This window comes from Branchiostoma lanceolatum, chromosome 7 (assembly GCF_035083965.1).
Source record: "Branchiostoma lanceolatum isolate klBraLanc5 chromosome 7, klBraLanc5.hap2, whole genome shotgun sequence".
Taxonomy (NCBI): domain Eukaryota; kingdom Metazoa; phylum Chordata; class Leptocardii; order Amphioxiformes; family Branchiostomatidae; genus Branchiostoma; species Branchiostoma lanceolatum.
Window position 1 is genome coordinate 21,318,674 of NC_089728.1, and position 21,450 is coordinate 21,340,123.

The 21,450-nt window shown below is 48.3% G+C and overlaps 6 protein-coding genes across 6 annotated transcripts in view; 3 read left to right on the top strand and 3 right to left on the bottom strand.

Annotated features, from left to right (window-relative positions):
• The window catches only part of LOC136438132 (tyrosine-protein phosphatase non-receptor type 2-like), a 34,955-nt gene extending 32,047 nt beyond the window's left edge, over positions 1–2,908 (bottom strand). Inside the window, exon 1 of the mRNA XM_066432849.1 lies at positions 2,670–2,908. Coding sequence (XP_066288946.1) covers positions 2,670–2,726 — 57 coding nt within the window. The 5' untranslated portion in view covers positions 2,727–2,908. The remainder of the gene's footprint in view (positions 1–2,669) is intronic.
• A 42-nt stretch (positions 2,909–2,950) lies between these two features.
• LOC136438133 (gamma-glutamylcyclotransferase-like) lies at positions 2,951–6,651 on the top strand. Its single transcript, XM_066432850.1, has 3 exons — positions 2,951–3,166; positions 5,140–5,273; positions 6,072–6,651. The coding sequence occupies exons 1-3, from the start codon at positions 3,032–3,034 to the stop codon at positions 6,349–6,351; spliced, it is 549 nt and encodes a 182-aa protein (XP_066288947.1). The 5' UTR covers positions 2,951–3,031; the 3' UTR covers positions 6,352–6,651.
• A 2,827-nt stretch (positions 6,652–9,478) lies between these two features.
• LOC136438712 (toll-like receptor 4) lies at positions 9,479–10,736 on the top strand (the record flags this gene model as incomplete). Its single annotated transcript, XM_066433625.1, has 2 exons — positions 9,479–9,914; positions 10,426–10,736. Coding segments are annotated over 2 exons (747 nt in total), but the record flags the coding sequence as incomplete, so codon positions are not given.
• Positions 10,737–11,224: 488 nt separating this feature from the next.
• On the top strand, positions 11,225–16,004 carry LOC136438134 (apoptotic protease-activating factor 1-like). The gene has a single exon (XM_066432851.1). It carries the CDS (start codon positions 11,436–11,438, stop codon positions 15,702–15,704), a length of 4,269 nt encoding a protein of 1,422 aa, XP_066288948.1. The 5' UTR covers positions 11,225–11,435; the 3' UTR covers positions 15,705–16,004.
• A 596-nt stretch (positions 16,005–16,600) lies between these two features.
• Positions 16,601–18,115, bottom strand: LOC136438714 (uncharacterized). The gene has a single exon (XM_066433626.1). The coding sequence runs from the start codon at positions 18,113–18,115 to the stop codon at positions 16,601–16,603; it is 1,515 nt and encodes a 504-aa protein (XP_066289723.1).
• Positions 18,116–18,228: 113 nt separating this feature from the next.
• Positions 18,229–18,591, bottom strand: LOC136438715 (uncharacterized). The gene has a single exon (XM_066433627.1). The coding sequence runs from the start codon at positions 18,589–18,591 to the stop codon at positions 18,229–18,231; it is 363 nt and encodes a 120-aa protein (XP_066289724.1).
• Positions 18,592–21,450: the final 2,859 nt, after the last annotated feature.

Consider the following 21,450-nt stretch of genomic DNA (forward strand, 5'->3'; position numbering starts at 1 on the left):
AATCAAATAGTTTGTAAACCTCCGCAATGCTGTCAAACGTAAATAGACTACAATTTTAATAAAAAAAAAGTTACAGTAAGCCCACCTGTGACCTTCGTGGTAAGGCCCAAGGGCATATGACATCATATATGCTAAACATCAAGACAATACTAGTACCCTATTATTAAGGCTTTACCTAATGATAGTGATCTACACATCTCCCCAGGCAAAATGTTCTTCTGAAGGGGCAAAGATATATGGTTTCTTAAATAGAGCTTTGTTGTTCTACACTTCTTTTCTTTAAGTTGAGGGGCACCTTGGTGACCTTACTGCAACTGAGCGGTTTGACAGAGCGCTCAACAAGTTTCATTGATAAAAAATAAATCTACGCTTTGTCAGTTTGTGTGTTTGCTGTCTTTTTAGTCATACTTGTACGTTTTGCATGATAATTTCCCATTATAAAGTCAGGGTAAGACAAATCCAATTTAGATAGCGACACCCAGTGAGCTACCGGTTTCACTGGGCCTTACTAACATTTCGAGTTCATATTTTTACTATTCCAAGGGGACCCTGTGAAAGCAAATTTATAGTTTTCATAACCTACTGTAAATCCGTCCAGGTTTGCTTCCTAAAGCTCATCTCACAGTGAAAACCGTGCAAATAAAACCATTTCAAACATTTCAAGATATACGGTAACCAACAGGCTGATTTTTGAGAGATTATTGTACCATTTTGCCCTGCAGTACGGTGCTGAGATTAATGGCTGTTATTAATTATTCATCTGAAAATGTCTACATTAGTGTCTTATGACACAGCTAGATTAGATTTGCAAGAAAAAAACTATTTCCTACAACTTCTAGTTCTACAATAACTTACTGTGTTTTTTGTCTGGGACTGGCAGTATATGTTGCTTTTACCTGGGGACTCCTGAAAATTTATTAGTTTGGGTTTGCCGCATGCAAAAGGTAAAGGTAAAGCGGTCGAACCTCAGACTGAGGACGAAGCATGACGCTTTTACATTAGCTATATAGTACTAGTACTAGTAGTGCAATGCGGCTTCGCTAGGGCTCACATATTTTTGGCCAAGCACACCGGGTCACCCCACCTCTTCTCGATAAGTTAGTGTGTTGGGTCCTTTTACGTGCAGAGGTTTAAATAATCAATGCCCTAAATCTCTCTCATACACTGGGCCACCGGCTTTACATCCCATTCCAATAGGACGATGGGACTCTTTTCCAGTCGTGTCCAACCTGGATGCGAACTCGGGCCGCTGGCCAGAATTTGAAGCAGATGTGGTGAGAGGCATAAAAAAAAATCTGTTCTTAATGACATGAAAATTAATACAAATGTATTTTTGTGAGCCCTGAATGATAGATTTAACAATGGAAATCAACAATGTGGGCTCACAAACAATGAATGGGACAGAAAATAGCTGGAGACAACCCTGATATGCGGGCATCACAAAATCGCATGTACCTTTCACAGTTTCAGCAATGTCTGTAATTAGACATTTAGGGGGGTGTCCAATTATCTCTATTTTCCCCATAATTGGTTAGATTGACGTCATGCTACCAGGGCTGCCAAACTACAATGTAGCCAAGGGCCTTTGTTAAACGCTAACCCATGAGCTAGGGTTTGAGCACTGATACATATAGGGCATTGGCAATTGCAGAACTGAGATGTTCCCCTAGTCTTATTGCATGTAATGTATATGTCACAGTAGAGATGGCGACTGTCCTAGGACAGATCGCGATCGTTGTCTGTCCTTGGACAAACTACGATCGCAATCTGTCCTAGGACAATCGCCAATTGTCCTAAAACGCCATCTCTACTGTGACATAAACATGATGTGCTAAAGGTGTGGCTAGCCTGGCTTAAGCTGAAATGTGAGGTCAATGACTTAACACCCCCTACAATGGACTGCCCTATGGGCGGCATGAAAATTTACACCCCTTACAAAAGACTGCCCTTCCACTGGTGTGAAAATTGACACCCCCTACAATGGATTGCCTTTCTAACGTCGTGAAAATCACAATTCCCTACAAAGCACTGCCCTTCTAATGGCGTGAAAATTCAAGATTGAAACATGAACTGACCAAGGTACGAGCACCGACCTTATGGTCCAGAAGCATGATTGCCAACCACTAGACCTGACCATATCGTACTACTATTGTCAGAGAAGAAAATACCATGTATGCTCAACATTATCATATAGAAAAATACATCATTTTTCCAAATACTGTGTACTCAATCTTTACCTACCCCCTTACCTTGTTAGATATGCAAATAATCAAGAAAACAGTTTATAAATAAGAAGAAAATATAATATGGAAGCCATCAAAACAGCCTTAATAACCAGCCTGTTGCCATGGGTTCCTATGTGTCCTGACTGCTGTACACCAGTACATACAAATATAATAATTTCTCTAGCACATAGAAAATACGTTTTGCTGTACTGTAAAATAATATATCATCAAACGTAAAGGCAGTTGGGCTGAAGACTTGCACGCTGCCAAACACACTTGGCTTTTTTTTTTCACCTTTAAGGTGCTGAGAACCTTAACACGTTGCAGTGTTGTTCTTTCGCTGTCCAGCAGTGGCCAAAGAAGACGGACAAAAAGCCTGTCCGCCCACGAACTGACCCTTCTAGATCTGCACCAACAAAATCTTGTGAGGAGAGCTCGCCTCACCTGGTAGACCTGTCCCCATGCGCCGGTTTTGTCGATCTCTCGGAACTCCGCCTCCATGTCTGCACGGCAGACCTTCACCTTACATCCGCCTGTAGCTGCACAACCGCCTGCCCGCCTCTTTTCTCTCGTCCTTTCGCTGATTTTTTCCTTGAGAGAGACGGAAAGTGAAAGTCGGCCTTTCCTCGGAGATACCGGTAGCCTGACCGGAAATGGCGGCACGGGCAGAGCGCATGCGCACAAATCTCGTTCCCAGAAGTTTCAAAGTTCAAAGGTCATATTTTCTCGTTCCCAGACTATTCCACTCTCGTTCCCAAGAGGTCAAAGGACATGACAAAGGTGGATGTACACAAAAAAAATAACATATGAGAACTTTTGTACGACATATGATGGCTGGAAAGGATACATTTCTGTATTTTGGGTATGGCAGTAATCTGCTAAAGGAAAGGATACGGATTAACTCTCCAACCGCCCAGTTTAAGGCTGTTGGAAAAGTGCAGGTCAGTATGTTTCATGTTGTAGTGGTATTGTTTTATATCAGGCCACATAAGTTTGACTTCAGGATGACCAAGGAGGTTACAGACAGTTCTGCTTCATACTCCAATACCACCTCCTTGGGATGACATCAGGGAAGACCTGAAATCCGATATTCATTCATACTATCAAGGTTATTGGTGCCGCACTTAGCATTTAACCTTAGTAACACTCTACTTAATTAAACTGTACAGCACTGCTACAGGAACTTATGATACAGATTTGATACTGTAAGTTCATGTCCCCGTGGCGCAAGCGGTAACGTGTTACCCCACTGCTTTGCCATCTTGATCAAATTCCGTGGATCCTGGGGCCCGAGTTCGATCCTGGGGTCGACTCCAGCTCGGACATGTTGTATTAGGGATTGCATTCAACATTTTGGATGGTGACGAAAAGCCGGCGGCCCCGTGAATGAGGGAGCTTTCAAGGGCATAAGCCTCAAGCGTCACTCAGACCTCTGCACGTAAAAGAACCCAACACACTTATCGAGAAGAGTACTAGTACGGATGACCCGGTGTGCTTTGCCAAAAACGCAAGTCGTGGCGAGGCTGCATTGCACTTAAAGGAGGGCCTGCATGGAGGGGTAGTGATTACGAATTACGGAAAATTTTTGCCGCCGATTACGAATTACGTTAAATTTTCAGAGCCGATTACGAATTACGTTAAATCATGAGGCTTCCCAACCAACTTAAACAGTTAACGCATGATTCAACTACAGTATCTATTTCTGCATCAAAACTGTTCATTTTTATATTTATTGTGGTGACAATGAATCTGTTGATGACCACACTAAACCGTATAACTATAATGAGTAGCCGTGACGGCGGCAGTGAATTTCGTATGGGAAGGGACAGCAAGATATTCCGGAACGTACGTTGTCCGGGAAAATTGTAAAGAAATCTTGACCCCCTGAAACGCTATAACCTTGATTTTGAGTGCCACATTTTGCTGTTACACTATGTTTGATTACATATCTATAAGTGAAAAGAATATTCAAGAGTTTAATAGTATGGTGCGCGATGCCGCGCTGGAGCGACCCGGCGATTGCATATTGTAGGTCGATCCGGGAGAATACCCGGGAAAATGGTAAAATCTTGACCCACTCAGATACATTTTGAGGGGCAATATCTGCACTCATAGTGAAAAGTACACAAGAGTAGATGCACGGTTTGCCCTCCCGACATATTTTCGCCGGAGGCGTACATGTAACAATCGCAAGTAGGCACGAGGGCATGCACCCGAGGAGATTTTGAAATCTTTACCCTTTGAAACGCTATTTCTTGCATTTTTACGGGCACATTAGGCTGGTAATCTAAACTATGTTTTATGGTTTCTCTTTGATTGAAAAATACACAATGATTCCAGCTTGATATTTAGGGGCGACGCCCTCAGAACGAGGCGCGACAATACTAAGTGGGTCACATGTTTCATGGGAAAATTTTGAGATCTTTACCCTCTGAAATGCTATTTCCTGCATTGTGAGGGGCAACTTTGCCGGGAGACTTTGCTGGAAATAAACCTACGTTTTTCTAGTAATTCATAGATTACGTTTTACGTTGCATAAAGGTAACTGCCTACGTTTTACGTAGAATCAAAGTGACCAATTACGCGTTACGGCCAATGTACTGATTACAAATTACGTTGATTTTGGGTGGCTGATTACGGATTACGAAGTCTAAAACGGCCTGATTACGCCTTACGGAAAAGGGGCATACAGGCCCTCTTAAAGTACTTGAAAAAACATCATGCTTTACCTCAATCTCCATTATATCCTCTTCAATACTCTTGCTGGATATTCACTGTGGTGGCATGGAATGATTAGTAATACACACAATTTCTTGAAAAGGCAGTACATGTATCTCTTTGTGGGGACCGCAAGATCATTCAATGTACATGTTGCATATCTCAACCGTAAAACCAAACCCTCTTCCCTTTATAGGACTACCGGCTGGGTTTCTATGGTTTCTGGAGCCGCTGGGGAGGAGGCGTGGCCACTATCGACCCCGCCCCTGGCCACACCCTGTGGGGCGTGGTCTGGCAGATTGGCATAGAAAACCTGGAAGCCCTCAACAAGTGACACACTTTCTTCTCTTGTGTGATTTGAGTCAGAACACATTGCCTAGCAGTTTCAGACTTTATTTAGTACAGATTTTTAGCTTGGCTACAGGTTTTTCGTCAGGAAGGAATCTGGTGGTACAATCTCATCCACTACCAAAATGCCTGTGCAGCAGTATAATCAAATACTGGATACGAGTTCTGCTACAGTAACTACATGTACTAGCTTTTCATTCAAGCCTGTGGGCATGTGTATAGGAGAGCTTAAGTTAAGATTCCAGGTTCAATACTCACGTAAAAGAACCCAGTGCACTTATCATATAGAGTTCAAGAGTAGGAGTGACCCCGTGAGCTGTAGCAAAGCTGCAATATTTGCACTACAGACACACTTCACTCAAACCTATGAAAGGTGCCCAGTCTCTTTCGTCCTCTTTCATAAATAGCATCTGCAAAGCACCCTCCTGAGCAGGCCCGATATGGCCAGAAGCGATTTTACAGGCTTGAAATGGCAGGGCCGGTATGGGAGGTAGCATACCGAGCATATTGTGCCTGCTCGGGAGGGTGTTGCAAAGAGGACAAAAGAATCTCGGCAGCTATAATACCTTTGAATATGAGGCTAACACTGTACCTTTTACCCGAACAAGCATCTGATGCTTCACCATGTGGACAACTGCTTTACCTTCAATTTTTACCTAAAATGTGCGAAACAAATTTATCATGTGCATGTTCCTTTTCCACATTTTCTCTGTCAGTAACACTTGGCAATTGTCCTCTATTGAATGTCTCAAGACTTTTCCTTTTCTTTTCTTACTCCAGACAAGAGGGCGTGAAAGGCAATGATCAAGGTGTGTACAGGCCAGTGGAGCTATCGGTGAAAACTTCAACAGGTGAAAACCTCACCTGTAGATCCTACCAGATCATAGACACCAGTCAACCCAATCCTCCCTCCCCGCAGTACATGGAGGTTCTGCTAGGAGGCGCTAGACAACAGGGACTTCCTAAGGAGTACATCCAAGAGCTGTCCGAGATTCAGACCAATGACTACAAGGGACCTGTACAGATCATGGAGGATTTGAAAAAGAACAACAAGAGTTGATTGGTGTGAGAATTGTACTGAAAAAAACAATACATGTACATTGTTTAACATACATTTTACAAAATGTAATACTTTGAAATTGTCAAGGCTCAAAATCGTTTTTATTCTGTTCCCCATTATTGCACAGTGGCAATGTTTTTCTGGAAAAATGGTTTTCTGCAAATACTGTATATAGCCTGATGAATCGTAAATCATCATCATCATACATGGATTTGTAAGTCTTGAGATCGAGAATGAACTGTATTTGGTGAATTTTGGTCTGACTAGCTGCTAATAAAGAAGATTATTATTCATAACATAGCACCTGATTTTTTTTTTAATCTACAAAAATGCAACTTGTTGCTTATACTTTTCCTGTAAATGGTAGAGTGCAGGTGGTATTTCAAGCACTGGTAGTGTATGTAGAGACAACAGTATATACTAGTACCATATTGCATGTTAGTGTCAGTTTGTTATAGATACATTTTTTAATTGGTTGTTATCGTACAAACATATATCTTGAAGACACAATTGTAAAATAGGTTATTGTAGTCTTGATAAATTTGGCTTGAGAATTACATTTTAGAATATGTGAATCTTCCTTGTTTTGAGATTTTGAAATTGGCAACTTCAATGAAGTCATAGTTATAGAAGGCGTGAGGAAAACCCTATCATGGAAAACGGTAACGAAGGCCGTGCCGTGAAGTTGGTTTGGGTGTAAAATTTTCATTGATCGCTGGAGGTCGCCCCTGTACGGTGATAAAACCCACCATCAAATACCAATGGAAACGTCGGAGAAATGTGAGCTTTAGGGCACGAAGAAAAGTAGCCGCAAATGTTCTCGGATATACAATTCAGTTTCTACATCTGGTTCACTTCATTTCAAGGTCAGCTACGCGGTAGTGATCAATCATCGCCGGGGTCAAGGTCAACCCTGGGGTCAAGGGCCTTTAGTTACACGTGTTTATTCTCCTGGCAATTTTGGAGGGGACGTTTCAGTACTTAATCTTGAAAATTCTGGAAAAAATTCATTCCGTGTGGGATATCCTAGCGTCTGTTCAGCTATTTTCGGTTGCCACGAAACCTTGAAAATATTTGCTTAGTTGACGACATTCTAAACACAAATGCCCATATCGTGACATACGAATGCATATCATGAAAGTATTGAAACAACGATCATCATTTGCAAAATCCACGAAATTTTACATCAAAATAATGGCAAGTTGATAAAAAGACCTTAACATTTTTAATACAGTAGTCTAGTTTATATTCTCTAAACTAAAGTATAAACCTTCACACCCGGCGAGACCTAAGGCACCCCCAAGTGATAAACTAGTGCGTAATCCGAACTTGGTGTCTATTCAACTCTAACATCTGGAATCACTCTTGAAGTTGTGAAAACACCCACTTCAAGTTGAACTGCGCAGCAGTACGTGTAAAAACAATCAGACGGTTTCACACTCTAAGATTGTAAAGAAAGCTCACGATTCACTGACTAACCCTATTAAGAAACCAATCAAGTCGTAGATTGGCTCTATTTTGATGAGGAATACTGTTGCCCCGCAAACCCCATAGAGAGCCCTGACCCTTTCTTCACTGCAGACGATACGAGACTACGCGGGACCTTGGTAACTCCTTCGGGGTTTTCCTTCAAACAAACGTCGTTTGGCAGGCGGGTCAAACACGCCAGTGCTAAGATGTCAGTCTTCTTCGTCTTTAAAGGTTTGTGCCAGGCACTGCCAACTGTCAGTGCAAGGACCCGTCTTCTTTCTTGAAGATTTCTTCGGAGCTCTTGATCCCAAGGAAGGCGCCCCCATGGCAACTGTGTGTTCCACAGGTTGGTAGTACCGTCAGTTGTGTTGTGTGATTTGTCTCCGGACCTTTCACTACGTTCACGCCATATGTTTTACCTTTAACTCTGGAATGTGGCAGAGGGTGATAGATGGGAGAGCTGAGATTTCCCAGCGGTGTCAGTGTTCTCAAGCAGAAGGATTTTCTTGGAATAGAACGTTTCTTCAATCATGTGTATGCAGCTTATACATTATAAGGCGTCGCCCGTGACGTTGTAGGAGGTTGTAAAGTTGTAAACATTATTATTCTTGAGGGGCAACGTTTAAGTACGTGTGTAGTTCTATTATAAAGGAGATGTCAAAGAGTCAGTCTTTCAGGTCACTGATTGAACTCTCAGATATGTCAGAGGCCTGCAAGATTCTGCATTAGTGTTGTGGCGCCGGTTGCTCTCGCCTTCATGATAGTTCTCAGAAACCTCAAAGGACGAAATTCGTAAAGTTTGTATTCCAACAAGGACATTATTGTTTTGTAGAATATTTCAAGATTTTCCCTGAAGGAAATGTATATCCAACTGCAGCTACCGTATGATTACCATTACCCCACGGAGAGGAACTCAAGCTTTCTCATGCCAAGACCAACTGAGCTATCGCCTTACCTTAATCTGTTACCAATTAAAGAACGCCCGCCCCTTGATACCATACATCCGTGTGGAGTAAGGAGAAAACAGGACCTGTTGGTCTTGGGCGTTCTGTTTGTCCGTAGCAAAAACGCATGAAAAGATTAACGTTTGCTCCAGCTGGTTTGTTTGCTGTTTGAGTGGACGCAGTTCGCAACTGCATGATGCTGCAGTGCTTGTCTTTCTCAGCCAGGGGGCGTCACCTTGGCACAGCGCATAGGGTCATGGTGCCAGCTGCACACGTGGAAGGTAAACTTGGATGTCAGGATTCAATTCGTCAAATGTGAGGGTGTTAATGGGGGTAACAGAAGTAACAGAAGGGCGGTTTTCTCTTTTATCCTTCGCTGACAAACGCCATGGCCTAAATAATAAAAAATTATGGTATCCCCAGTGAAGACAGTGTGTTGCTAACCAACGTATCATATATTAATAATGTCATTAATATGAAAAAGTGTGCCCTGAGCACATTCCAGTAATCAATTATCTTCTGTCATCCCATCCCTTGGTATCGAAGGTCTGACAACAACAACAAAAATAAACTGTTGAAAGATCTTGAAATGTCCGTTGTAATGCATGGTAAGCATCGAAGCTGGGTGCAACGATAAACCAAAGTACGAAATAAAATGTTGAACTGGTTCTGTATTTTTGTTTATCTGTTACCTTCAATAAAATGTTTATTGTTTGTTTATTTCAGCATCAGGCGATGAGGTCCCGGAGACCACCTGTTTCACCCTCGTGTCCTACAGCGACAACGACAAGGATTGGCTACTCAAGCATCTCGTTCCCAACGTAGAGAGAAACGACGATGTCGTCCGACTTTTCCTTAGAGACAGGGATTTTGAGCCAGGCGTGTCCAAACTCGACGCTTATTCCGAGATAGCCAGAAACTGTGACAAGATTATCATCTTGTTGTCCCGGAGTTATGTAAAAAATGGCGCGTGTATGTGGGAGCTTGACCAAGCGCTGTCGTCAGGGCACAGACTCGTTCCCATCGTCCTGAGCGACTGTGACGTCCCGCAGACTCTGAGGCCGTTCAACCCCATGGTCTACCGCGCATGCGCAGGGGATGGTGACTTTTGGGAGCGACTTCGTGACGCGCTCACCGAAAATAGGAAAGGTTAGTGTCAATCATGCAATGTTTATTATAGAATTTCATAAACATCTACTAATATGTTGCAATTCAATATGCGAATTATGCTTGTAACCTGATTTGAATGATCACTCAATTTTGACGTCAATAGGATATTGAAAGATTAGAACAGCTTTTCATTGCTACTACAGTCAATACTGCCCAAGAAGACCACTCAGGGGACCGATCAAATCTGATCTATGTGGACAGATGGTCACTATATTGTGTCAATGGGAAAATTACCCAAGGGACTACCAAAAAGTGGTCATATAGACCAGGTGGTCCATCTATAAATGTATATGTATAGTTGGTCAATTGTACAGGTTTGACTGAACATGTAACGTTATCACGAAAGTTGCGGCTTTGGTGTGTTTTGCATGTTTTTACTGAAGCTATGTGGTGTGATGAAATATCTAAGGCGACCCACAAAGCATCCGTTGTGGTCTGCCCAAATTGATGAAAAATGTTTGAAACAAGTCTATTCTATTTTCATTTCCAGACTCGTCCATTGCAAGAGGCCGCACCAAAACACTCCCCAAAGTCCCGAGCGTTCTGATGCCCAGGACCGCTGACGTACGGGCTGTGTTGGGGATGATGCGGGAGTCCCAAGCTCTTCTCCCGCCAACACTGTCGGCTGGTGGCCGGGGAGGACAGCACGTTGTGGGGATCTGGGGGATGGGTGGCAGCGGTAAGACCGTACTGGCGGTCATGGTGGCTCAGGCACTGGCGAAAGACGACCGGAGAGAGGTGAAAATAGACATTTTCCCTGCTGCCTTAAGCCCCCCCCCCCCCTCACTGAACTCGAATTGACAAAGCACTCAACGAATTTCATCGACAACAAACGAATCTTTTTGAGCTTTGTGGGTTTTTTTTTTTTGTGTGTCTTTTTTGGTCATACTTGTACGTTTTGGATGATACTACATGTAGTATTCCCATTATTCAAGTCAAGGGTAACACAAATTCAGTTTAGGACGCAGCGACGCCGCCAGCGTGCCGCGGGTCGAGTGAGAGGGGGGCTTAACTCTGTAACCAATAGGGAATTGGGTGCCAAACGGCTACTTCAATTTTGCTAAAGGTTAAAGGGCACACACTTGTAAGTTCTTTGGTACCTGGTACTTTCATTTGCGGTACATCAAGTACGTATTATGACTGTTGTTTGAAATCGATTCTCAAGTTCAATATAGTTGTTAAAGGGGGAAAAGAATTAAGTACATTCTTTTCAGATATTTCAGCGTCTTCAATAAACTCCCGAGCCTGATTGTCATCCTAGTCAGTAAGGTAGAACCTGGAACTAACTAGGTTTTAGACTATAACTGCTCCATTGACTTTGACTGTATTTGAATTGCAACAACACAGTACAAACTCCATATCCTTTGATAGATATTGTAGGAGGAAAGACGCGTTCCTTTCAGAAATAACTGAAATGTTGTATTATTTCTGTAGGTGTTTTGGATAACGGCAGGAAGACAGAATCGTGTGCTGGAACACCTGGCGGATTTGTTTGCCGACATGACCAGCAGTCACCTGCCATTTACAGAACTTAGCGAAGCCATCAACGTGCTACGTCACCAAACACGTGACAAGGACTACGTCATCGTCTTGGATGACGTCACGAATGTCGAACATGCTAGGGACGTCATCGACGCGATGACGGGGAGGTGCCAGGTGCTTGTCACGTCACATGACATTCAGGTGTTCCGCGCGTTGCAGGTGCCCCACGTGCACAACCTGAAGACGTTTGATAAGCGTGAGTCCGAAGCGCTGCTTCTCAAGAAAATCGGACTGAGCTACGCTTTGGATCCGTTCGACGAAAGGAGGGTGATGGTTGACGTCATCCTGCAGGCGTGCGGCGGGCTCCCCCTGGCGATTTCCGTTGTAGCTGCCACCGTCGGAAATCCGGAAGATGTCAACGCCTTGAGAAGCATAGCTAGAGCGCTGAAGAGCCACAGTCCCTCGACAAAGGAAGGCACGGGAAACAGACAAGTTAGCTTATCTTTTGACGCTAGCCTCAAAGCATTGACACCGACGTTGCAGCGGCGTTTCCTTCTTTGTGGGGTCTTTCCCGACAACGTTGATATCCCCATGGACGTATTGACTTTGTTATGGCGCACAGAGGACCCGAATCTTTCAGAAGTTGAATCTCAGAAGAATGCTGAAAGTCTTCTCCTAAGATCGTTGTTACTGGAAGGCGGGAAACCGTCTACATATCTTCTGCACGAGATTGTGCGAGACTTTGCGAGATCTAAGCTCGGCGACGAAGAGCCTTCGGTGCACAGACATCTGATTGAGTCGTACAGAGCAAAGTTGGGAAGTGGTTTAGAAGACAGCTGGAACGATGGTTACTGCTTCCAGCACATCTCGTGTCACTTCAGACGGGCCGGAATGACGGACAGACTGATGAAGATTCTTGTGAGCTACTCCTGGCTGAAAGCCAAACTCAAAACCACGGATTTCTTTGCCCTTCTTTCTGAATTCCAGGACCTTGACCTTGACCTACCAGAATCCGTTGTCCAAGTGCGCGAGGCGCTTTCGTTGTCTGGGCGCGTCCTGTGTTCGGACAAGAGTCAACTCGGTGCACAACTTCTTGGCAGGTTGTCAAGGTCTACCAACAAAGACATAATTCAGCTTTGTAAAGACGTGGACGAAAGATCTCAGGTTGCCTTGCATCCTTGTCTACAGTGCTTAACAGCTCCCGGTGGACCCAACATCAGAACCTACAGCAGAAACCGGCATGCAGTTCTCTGTTTTGCCGTGACGAATGCGCCGGGGTCTAAGAGGGTCTTCATGGGGTCTGACGACTACACGATCAGAGTGTGGGACTTGAAGTCTTGCAGGGATGTCAGCGTCCTACACGGTCACCATGGCGACGTATCCGCTTTAGCGATCAGGAAGGACGACACGATCCTAGCGTCTGGATCGCGGGATTCCACGGTGAAGATCTGGGACGTGGATCGACTGATCTTGCTCTGCACGCTTGAAGGGCACAAGAGCAGTGTCAACGGAGTTGTTTTTCTGGAAGATGGCGCCACTCTGATATCTGTATCGAGCGATCAAACCGTCAAAGTCTGGAAGCTAGACGCCTTACTGGAATCTCAGGCATCGAATGTGCTGCTTTCGGGCAGTCCTTTGACACCGATAACATCCATAATCTGGCCAACAACCAAGGACTTTGAGATCGAAACTATACCAAGAACCCAGCTCCTGTCGACGTCACCGACAGAAAGTGATGACGCCAGAGACCTACCAGGCCCCAACACGTGGCTGTGCGTGTCGACTTTAGTCGGACACACTGGACAGATTAACGCCGTGTGCGCCTTCCATCATAAGTGCATGGTGGCCACGTGTTCGGACGATCACACCGTCAGACTGTGGGACTTGGACAGCCTGCAGTCACACTGTCTGGAGGGACACGAGAGGGCGGTGTGCGACGTTGCCATAACAACGGACGACAGGTTCCTGGTTTCCGCGTCTGGTGACAGAAAGGTGGGCGTGTGGGACGTGGAGAAGCGCGACTTGCTCCACAAGTTGGTCGGGCACACGGACGTTGTCGCCGCCATTGCCATCACCCCGGACGACGCCACACTTGTGTCAGGCGGTGGGATGGACGATACCACTATTCGAATATGGAAACTCAGGGAGGGGGATCAGGTTTGTACGTTCAGGGGTCATGGAGGCGGAATAAAGGCATTAACAGTCGTAGACACGGAGAATGGAAGAATACTCCTGTCCGGGTCTGTGGATGCTTCTTGTAGGATCTGGAAACTTGAGGAAGATCCGCAAGACGTTGAGCCCCTCCCGGGACACGATAGTCCGGTCTACACTGTTGCCGTGTCAAGAGTGGGAAGGTTGGCGGTGTCGGGCTCCCGCTCTGGCGAACTCAAGCTGTGGAATCTCCACACCGGAACGATAGAGGCTGTCGTCAGAAACGCTCATTCGAGATCGATTCGCGCCTTAGCTGTTTCAGAGGATGAAAACATGGTGGTGTCAGGATCTAAGGACAGAAAGGTTAAGATATGGGACGTGAGTCAAGACGCAGAGACCTCTAGCGACATATTTAGGTCGGTGCAGCCGTCCTACCTGTTCGAGAGGGCGGTCCTCCGTGGTCATGTAGGAGCGGTTCAATGTGTCGCCATCTCCCAGGATTCCAAACTGGTTGTTTCCGGAGGTTGGGACAACCTTGTTTTCCTGTGGAACGCCAAGAAGGGCAGGTGCGTCCGAAAGCTCTTCCATGTCAGTTACGGCATCATGTCTGTAGTCTTCTGTAAACAGTCTATCGTGGCATGTGCCAGAGACAACGTCGTCTGCAGGTGGGTCGGTCTGACTGCAGACGATCAGACCAAGCGGACTGTAGTGCGCGGTCCGAGCGCTAGATGGCTCTCCTACCCGGCGGTGATGCTTCCCAACGAGGCAAAGATTGTGAGCGGCTGTCCCGAAGATGAACGCTACCGCCAGTGGGACAAAATGGGGCGACAGTCCTGCGGGAACTGCGGCCACCCGAGCGGCTCAGTCCTCACAGCCCTCGCAGTGAGCTGCGATGGAGGCACGCTAGTTTCAGCCTCTACCACCGGCACCGTAACAGCGCTCAATCTCACACGCAGCAATCACCATGTTACACATTATGTGACCCAAAAAGAAGTGGTGGCACGTTCCGAGCTGAAGAAACAGACCAGCGCGATCACCATCTTAGAAACAGGCACGGAAGGACACGCGGTTTTCTTGACAGGCGACGTGCAAGGAGCCGTAAAGATGTGGCAGACCCACAAGGGAGCAGATGTCGTCCGCTATGTGAAGGACAGGTTTGTGGTACTCGGAGCGGCTCTGGGACAGATCACGTGTTTCTGTAACCTGTCCAGGCACCTGGCTGTCTCCGGAAGCGGCGGCGGCACGCTGGCGGTCTGGGACGTTCGCGAGCGGAGACGACGCGACTGCTGGGAGGCGCACGACGCTGTGGTCACCGACGTCGTCACGACGGACGGAAGCGGACGTCAGACGATCCTCAGCGTCCCGAACACACGGCTCGTTCTCAGCGCGTCCCTGGATAGAACCATCAAACTGTGGTTTGTCTCAGCGTCGTCCTACCAGCCGCTGCATCTCATGTTCCTGCCACGCGATTGTCCGCCCGCCCTCAGGCTAGCCGCCGCTCCGAACGGCTGCCACTTCGTCACGGGCTCGGTGGACAACAAACTTCGGGCTTACGACGCCAACACGTTCGAGCTCGTCAAGGAGTACCCGTCTGACTACTACGGCGTCAACTGCGTTGGCTTTACAGCAGACGGACGGGAAATAATGTGCAGCTACAGCGGCAGCTTTCTCGGTGTCTGGGATTTCAACACGGGCGAGTGTGTGAGCGCAAACCGGGACAACACGGAGAGACGCTCAGACACATGGTGTCATTTTTCTGCAGTCGTCCCAACTCCCTCTCAAATAGGGCCTGTAGTTGTCACAGGAGATACACAGAACAAGTTAACGGCTTGGGATTACGTCACGGGTGACGTCAAGCATTGCTTACAAGTCCCCAACCGGAAGTTACGTCGTTGTTCACAGGAAGTGACGTGTGTGGCGGTGACGTCAGACGGCCGGAGAATCGTGTCAGGTTCTGCAGACAAGACGTTGAGGGTGTGGTCCATCGTTCCCTCAGGGGAGAACAGCTTACTCTGTCAATTCACGTTTGAGCATGCGCCAAGAGCGGCGGCCATCACGGACACAGGACAGATCTGTGTGGGACTGAGTAACGGCCAAGTCTGTTTCCTTAATCTCAAAGAACCTGTCACGGTGTAGATTTTATCCGGTTTCTAGACTTCAAACTGATAAAATCTATACCATCTCAGCATGTCAATCTTGTTAAGATATAATGGATATAAAAGTATTGTTAGATTCCATATGCAGTCTATGGGGGTGTTCTGAGCTACGAAAATTTAGTACTTAGTTCTCTATTTTTGGTTATGCGCTGTATTTAAATGTACGTAATTTATAATAGTTATTCTCGTGTAAAAGGTTCCTATATGTCTTACAAATGTCAAAAACTAAAGCTATGTTAAAGTAAAAACGTCCTGTATGAAATAAACAATTTAGAGGTCATCGTTTTGCTGTTGCCTTTTAACATTTGTAAGTACAGGTGAAGGTGAAGTATTACATCTTAAAAACTACGCGTATATGCAGTAACAGCTAGTAAAAAAAAGGATACTTTCCGTGCGTGCGGCAATTTTCGTCCATTTTCAAAAAAAAAGAAGAAAAAAAACGTTTTCGGCCATACCGTAAATCGTAACAAGCAGCGGCAAAAGGAGAAAATACATGATTAGCACATTGCAATGTCGTTAAGTGCCAAAGTCAACTCCAAAGTCAAAAAGAAGTTTTGAAAGAACAAAACTGAAGAACCTATATTTTTAGTATTTCAGAATACCATACTTCCCCTTTGCTGACCATTTAGATTCATAATGAAGGCAATTTTTTTGCCAAACTTTTTTCTTTCATTTTTGCACGCTCGCAAGTCTTGGGTCGACCGATCCCCAGAGGATGTAATCCATATAAACAAATCAATCTGCATGGTGGTACACCCCGCATGTACACTACACCCGTGTACCCCCTTACACCCCGCACCTTCCGCCCTCCCCCAGCCCCTCTGTGCCCCCTTACACCCCGCGCCCTCCTCCCTCCCCCATTCCCCCTGTGCCCTCTCAAACACCCCGCACCCTCCTCCCTCCACCATTCCCCCTGTGACCCCCAAACACCCCGCACCCTCCCCCATTCCCCCTGTGCCGTCCCAACCACCCCGCACCCTCCTCCCTCCACCATTCCCCCTGTGCCCCCCCCCCCAAACACCCCGCACCCTCCCCCATTCCCCCTGTGCCCCCCCAAACACCCCGCACCCTCCTCCCTCCACCATTCCCCCTGTGCCCTCCCAAACACCCCGCACCCTCCTCCCTCCACCATTCCCCCTGTGCCCCCCCAAACACCCCGCACCCTCCTCCCTCCACCATTCCCCCTGTGCCCCCCCAAACACCCCGCACCCTCCTCCCTCCATGATTCCCCCTGTGCCCCCCCCCCAACACCCCGCACCCTCCTCCCTCCACCATTCCCCCTGTGCCCCCCCCCCCAAACACCCGCACCCTCCTCCCTCCACCATTCCCCCTGTGCCCCCCAAACACCCCGCACCCTCCCCCATTCCCCCTGTGCCCTCCCAAACACCCCGCACCCTCCTCCCTCCACCATTCCCCCTGTGCCCCCCCCCCCAAACACCCGCACCCTCCTCCCTCCACCATTCCCCCTGTGCCCCCCAAACACCCCGCACCCTCCCCCATTCCCCCTGTGCCCTCCCAAACACCCCGCACCCTCCTCCCTCCACCATTCCCCCTGTGCCCCCCCCAAACACCCCGCACCCTCCTCCCTCCACCATTCCCCCTGTGCCCCCCCCCCAAACACCCCGCACCCTCCTCCCTCCACCATTCCCCCTGTGCCCTCCCAAACACCCCGCACCCTCCTCCCTCCACCATTCCCCCTGTTCCCCCCCCCCCAAACACCCCGCACCCTCCTCCCTCCACCATTCCCCCTGTGCCCTCCCAAACACCCCGCACCCTCCTCCCTCCACCATTCCCCCTGTGCCCCCCCAAACACCCCGCACCCTCCTCCCTCCCCCATTCCCCCTGTGCCCTCCCAAACACCCCGCACCCTCCTCCCTCCACCATTCCCCCTGTGCCCTCCCAAACACCCCGCACCCTCCTCCCTCCACCATTCCCCCTGTGCCCTCCCAAACACCCCGCACCCTCCTCCCTCCCCCATTCCCCCTGTGCCCTCCCAAACACCCCGCACCCTCCTCTCTCCACCATTCCCCCTGTGCCCCCCCAAACACCCCGCACCCTCCTACCTCCACCATTCCCCCTGTGCCCCCCCCCAAACACCCCGCACCCTCCTCCCTCCATCATTCCCCCTGTGCCCTCCCAAACACCCTCCTCCCTCCACCATTCCCCCTGTGCCCTCCCAAACACCCCGCACCCTCCTCCCTCCATCATTCCCCCTGTGCCCTCCCAAACACCCCGCACCCTCCTCCCTCCTCCATTCCCCCTGTGCCCCCACCCCAAACACCCGCACCCTCCTCCCTCCTCCATTCCCCCTGTGCCCTCCCAAACACCCCGCACCCTCCCCCATTCCCCCTGTGTCCCTCCCACACACCCCGCACCCTCCTCCCTCCCCATTCTCCCTTACACCCCCTCCCCCCTTTCACCCCGCATCCTCCGCCCTCCCCCGTTCCCCCTGTACCCCCTCATACCCCGCACCCTCCGCCCTCCCCCGTTCCCTCTGTACCACCTTACACCCCGCATCCTCCGCGTTCCCCCTGTACCCCGCACCCTTCGCCCTTCCCCGTTCCACCAGTACCCCCCTTACACCCCGCACCCTCCGCCCTTCCCCTTTTCCCCTGTACCCCCCTTACACCCCGCACCCATCTCCCTCCACAAGCCCCCCCCCCGTGCCCCCTTACACCCCGCACTCTCCACAATTCCCCCTGTGCCCCCGTACACCCCCATCCTCCTCCCTCCCCCGGCTCCCCTGTATCCCACTTACACCCCGCACCCTTCGCCTCCCCCCCCCCGCTGTTACAGCCCGCACCCTCCTCCCTTCTCCATTCCCCCTCCGCCCCATCTAACACCCAGCACCAACCGCCCTCCCCCATTTCCCCTGTGCCCACCCCTTACATCTCGTACCCTCCACCCTCCCCCAGCCCCTCTGTGCCCCCTGACACCCCACCCCCTCGTCCCTCCCCATCCCCCCTGTGCCCCACCCCGCACCCTCCACCAACCCCTTTCCCCCTGTGCCCCCTTACACCCCGCACCCTCCCCAATTCCCCTGTGCCCCCGTACACCCCGAATCCTCCTCCCTCCCTTATTTCCCGAGTCAGTGCAGACTTATATACTCTGCATGGTCAGTGCAGACTTATCTACTCTGCAGGGTCAGTGCAGACTTATCTACTCTGCAGGGTCAGTGCAGACTTATCTACTCTGCAGGGTCAGTGCAGACTTATCTACTCTGCAGGGTCAGTGCAGACTTATCTACTCTGCATGGTCAGTGCAGACTTATCTACTCTGCAGGGTTAGTGCAGACTTATCTACTCTGCATGGTCAGTGCAGACTTATCTACTCTGCATGGTCAGAGCAGACTTATCTACTCTGCATGGTCAGTGCAGACTTATCTACTCTGCAGGGTCAGTGCAGACTTATCTACTCTGCAGGGTCAGTGCAGACTTGTCTATTCTGTAGGGTCAGTGCAGACTTACCTACTCTGCAGGGTCAGTGCAGACTTATCTACTCTGCATGGTCAGTGCAGACTTATCTACTCTGCAGGGTCAGTGCCGACTTATCTACTCTGCAGGGTCAGTGCAGACTTGTCTATTCTGCAGGGTCAGTGCAGACTTACCTACTCTGCATGGTCAGTGCAGACTTATCTACTCTGCAGGGTCAGTGCAGACTTATCTACTCTGCAGGGTCAGTGCAGACTTATCTACTCTGCATGGTCAGAGCAGACTTATCTACTCTGCAGGGTCAGTGCAGACTTATCTACTCTGCAGGGTCAGTGCAGACTTAACTACTCTGCATGGTCAGTGCAGACTTGTCTACTCTGCAGGGTCAGTGCAGACGTATCTACTCTGCAGGGTCATTGCAGACTTGTCTACTCTGCAGGGTCAGAGCAGACTTATCTACTCTGCAGGGTCAGTGCAGACTTATCCTCTGCAGGGTCAGTGCAGACTTATCTACTCTGCAGGGTCAGTGCAGACTTGTCTACTCTGCAGGGTCAGTGCAGACTTATCTACTCTGCAGGGTCAGTGCAGACTTATCTACTCTGCATGGTCAGTGCAGACTTATCTACTCTGCATGGTCAGTGCAGACTTATCTACTCTGCAGAGTCAGTGCAGACTTGTCTATTCTGCAGGGTCAGTGCAGACTTACCTACTCTGCAGGGTCAGTGCAGACTTACCTACTCTGCAGGGTCAGTGCAGACTTATCTACTCTGCAGGGTCAGTGCAGACTTATCTACTCTGCATGGTCAGTGCAGACTTATCTACTCTGCAGGGTCAGTGCAGACTTATCTACTCTGCAGGGACAGTGCAGACTTATCTACTCTGCATGGTCAGTGCAGACTTATCTACTCTGCAGGGTCAGTGCAGACTTATCTACTCTGCAGGGTCAGTGCAGACTTATCTACTCTGCAGGGTCAGTGCAGACTTATCTACTCTGCAGGGTCAGTGCAGACTTATCTACTCTGCAGGGTCAGTGCAGACTTATCTACTCTGCAGGGTCAGAGCAGACTTATCTCCTCTGCAGGGTCAGTGCAGACTTATCTACTCTGCAGGGTCAGTGCAGACTTATCTACTCTGCAGGGTCAGTGCAGACTTATCTACTCTGTAGGGTCAGTGCAGACTTAACTACTCTGCAGGGTCAGTGCAGACTTATCTACGCTGCAGGGTCAGTGCAGACTTATCTACTCTGCAGGGTCAGAGCAGACTTATCTCCTCTGCAGGGTCAGAGCAGACTTATCTACTCTGCAGGGTCAGTGAAAACTTATCTACTCTTCAGGGTCAGTGCAGACTTATCTACTCTGCAGGGTCAGTGCAGACTTATCTACTCTTCAGGGTCAGTGCAGACTTATCTACTCTGCAGGGTCAGTGCAGACTTATCTATTCTGCAGGGTCAGTGCAGACTTATCTACTCTGTATGGTCAGTGCAGACTTACTTCCATTCTCTGCATTATCAGTGCAGACTTATGCTCCGGTCCGATTTCCAATCTGGGGCCCGGTCGGGTCGTTTGCGAAAACGAAAAATAAATGAAAAATGTCTAAAAATAAAATACGCAATAAATGATTTCGAGTAATTTGTGTACGTTTTGTTGTCTTTTATATAACATTTTTTGTTCCTACAAGATGCCCGGCCGGGCCCCGGATTGGAAATGGGACCGAGGCATTAGTTTATACTATTCTAGGTGTGACAGTAGCCTCCGTTGCAGACTCCTTCCGGCCGTTTTCTTTTCTTTGAAGTTACAATAGTAAAACTGTAACTTGAAAGAAAAGAAAACGGCCGGAAGGCTAGTGTGACAGGTGGTTCTGCGTTGCATAGCCAAACGCTGTCCTTATGCGACCGCAAATGCTGGTTTGTTTATAAAAGATACGCCGAAGAAGTTATACCGGTTGAACAACTGCACAGAAACAGACACTACAGCGACCGCCCTTTTAACCCTTTCATTTGTTTCCGTTGTTACGTGACCAAAAATTGCAGCTCCGGATTGCCAATAGTAGCCGCAGTTTCATGATTAGGTGCCAGCTAATGACCTTAGTTTGCTCTTCCAACCTTTCACCTGCTTGGCTTTTTTTTACAGACAACAAAACTGAAGCTCGCTTTGTAGCTGAGAGCTATTTCTGCTGTGTTATGTTTAGCGTGACGTGACAAAACCTTATGGTTCCGGAATGCAAATAGCAGCCGCGGTTTCATGATCAGGTGCCAGCTGATGCCCTTTGCTCTTCCATTACCTTTCACCTGCTTGG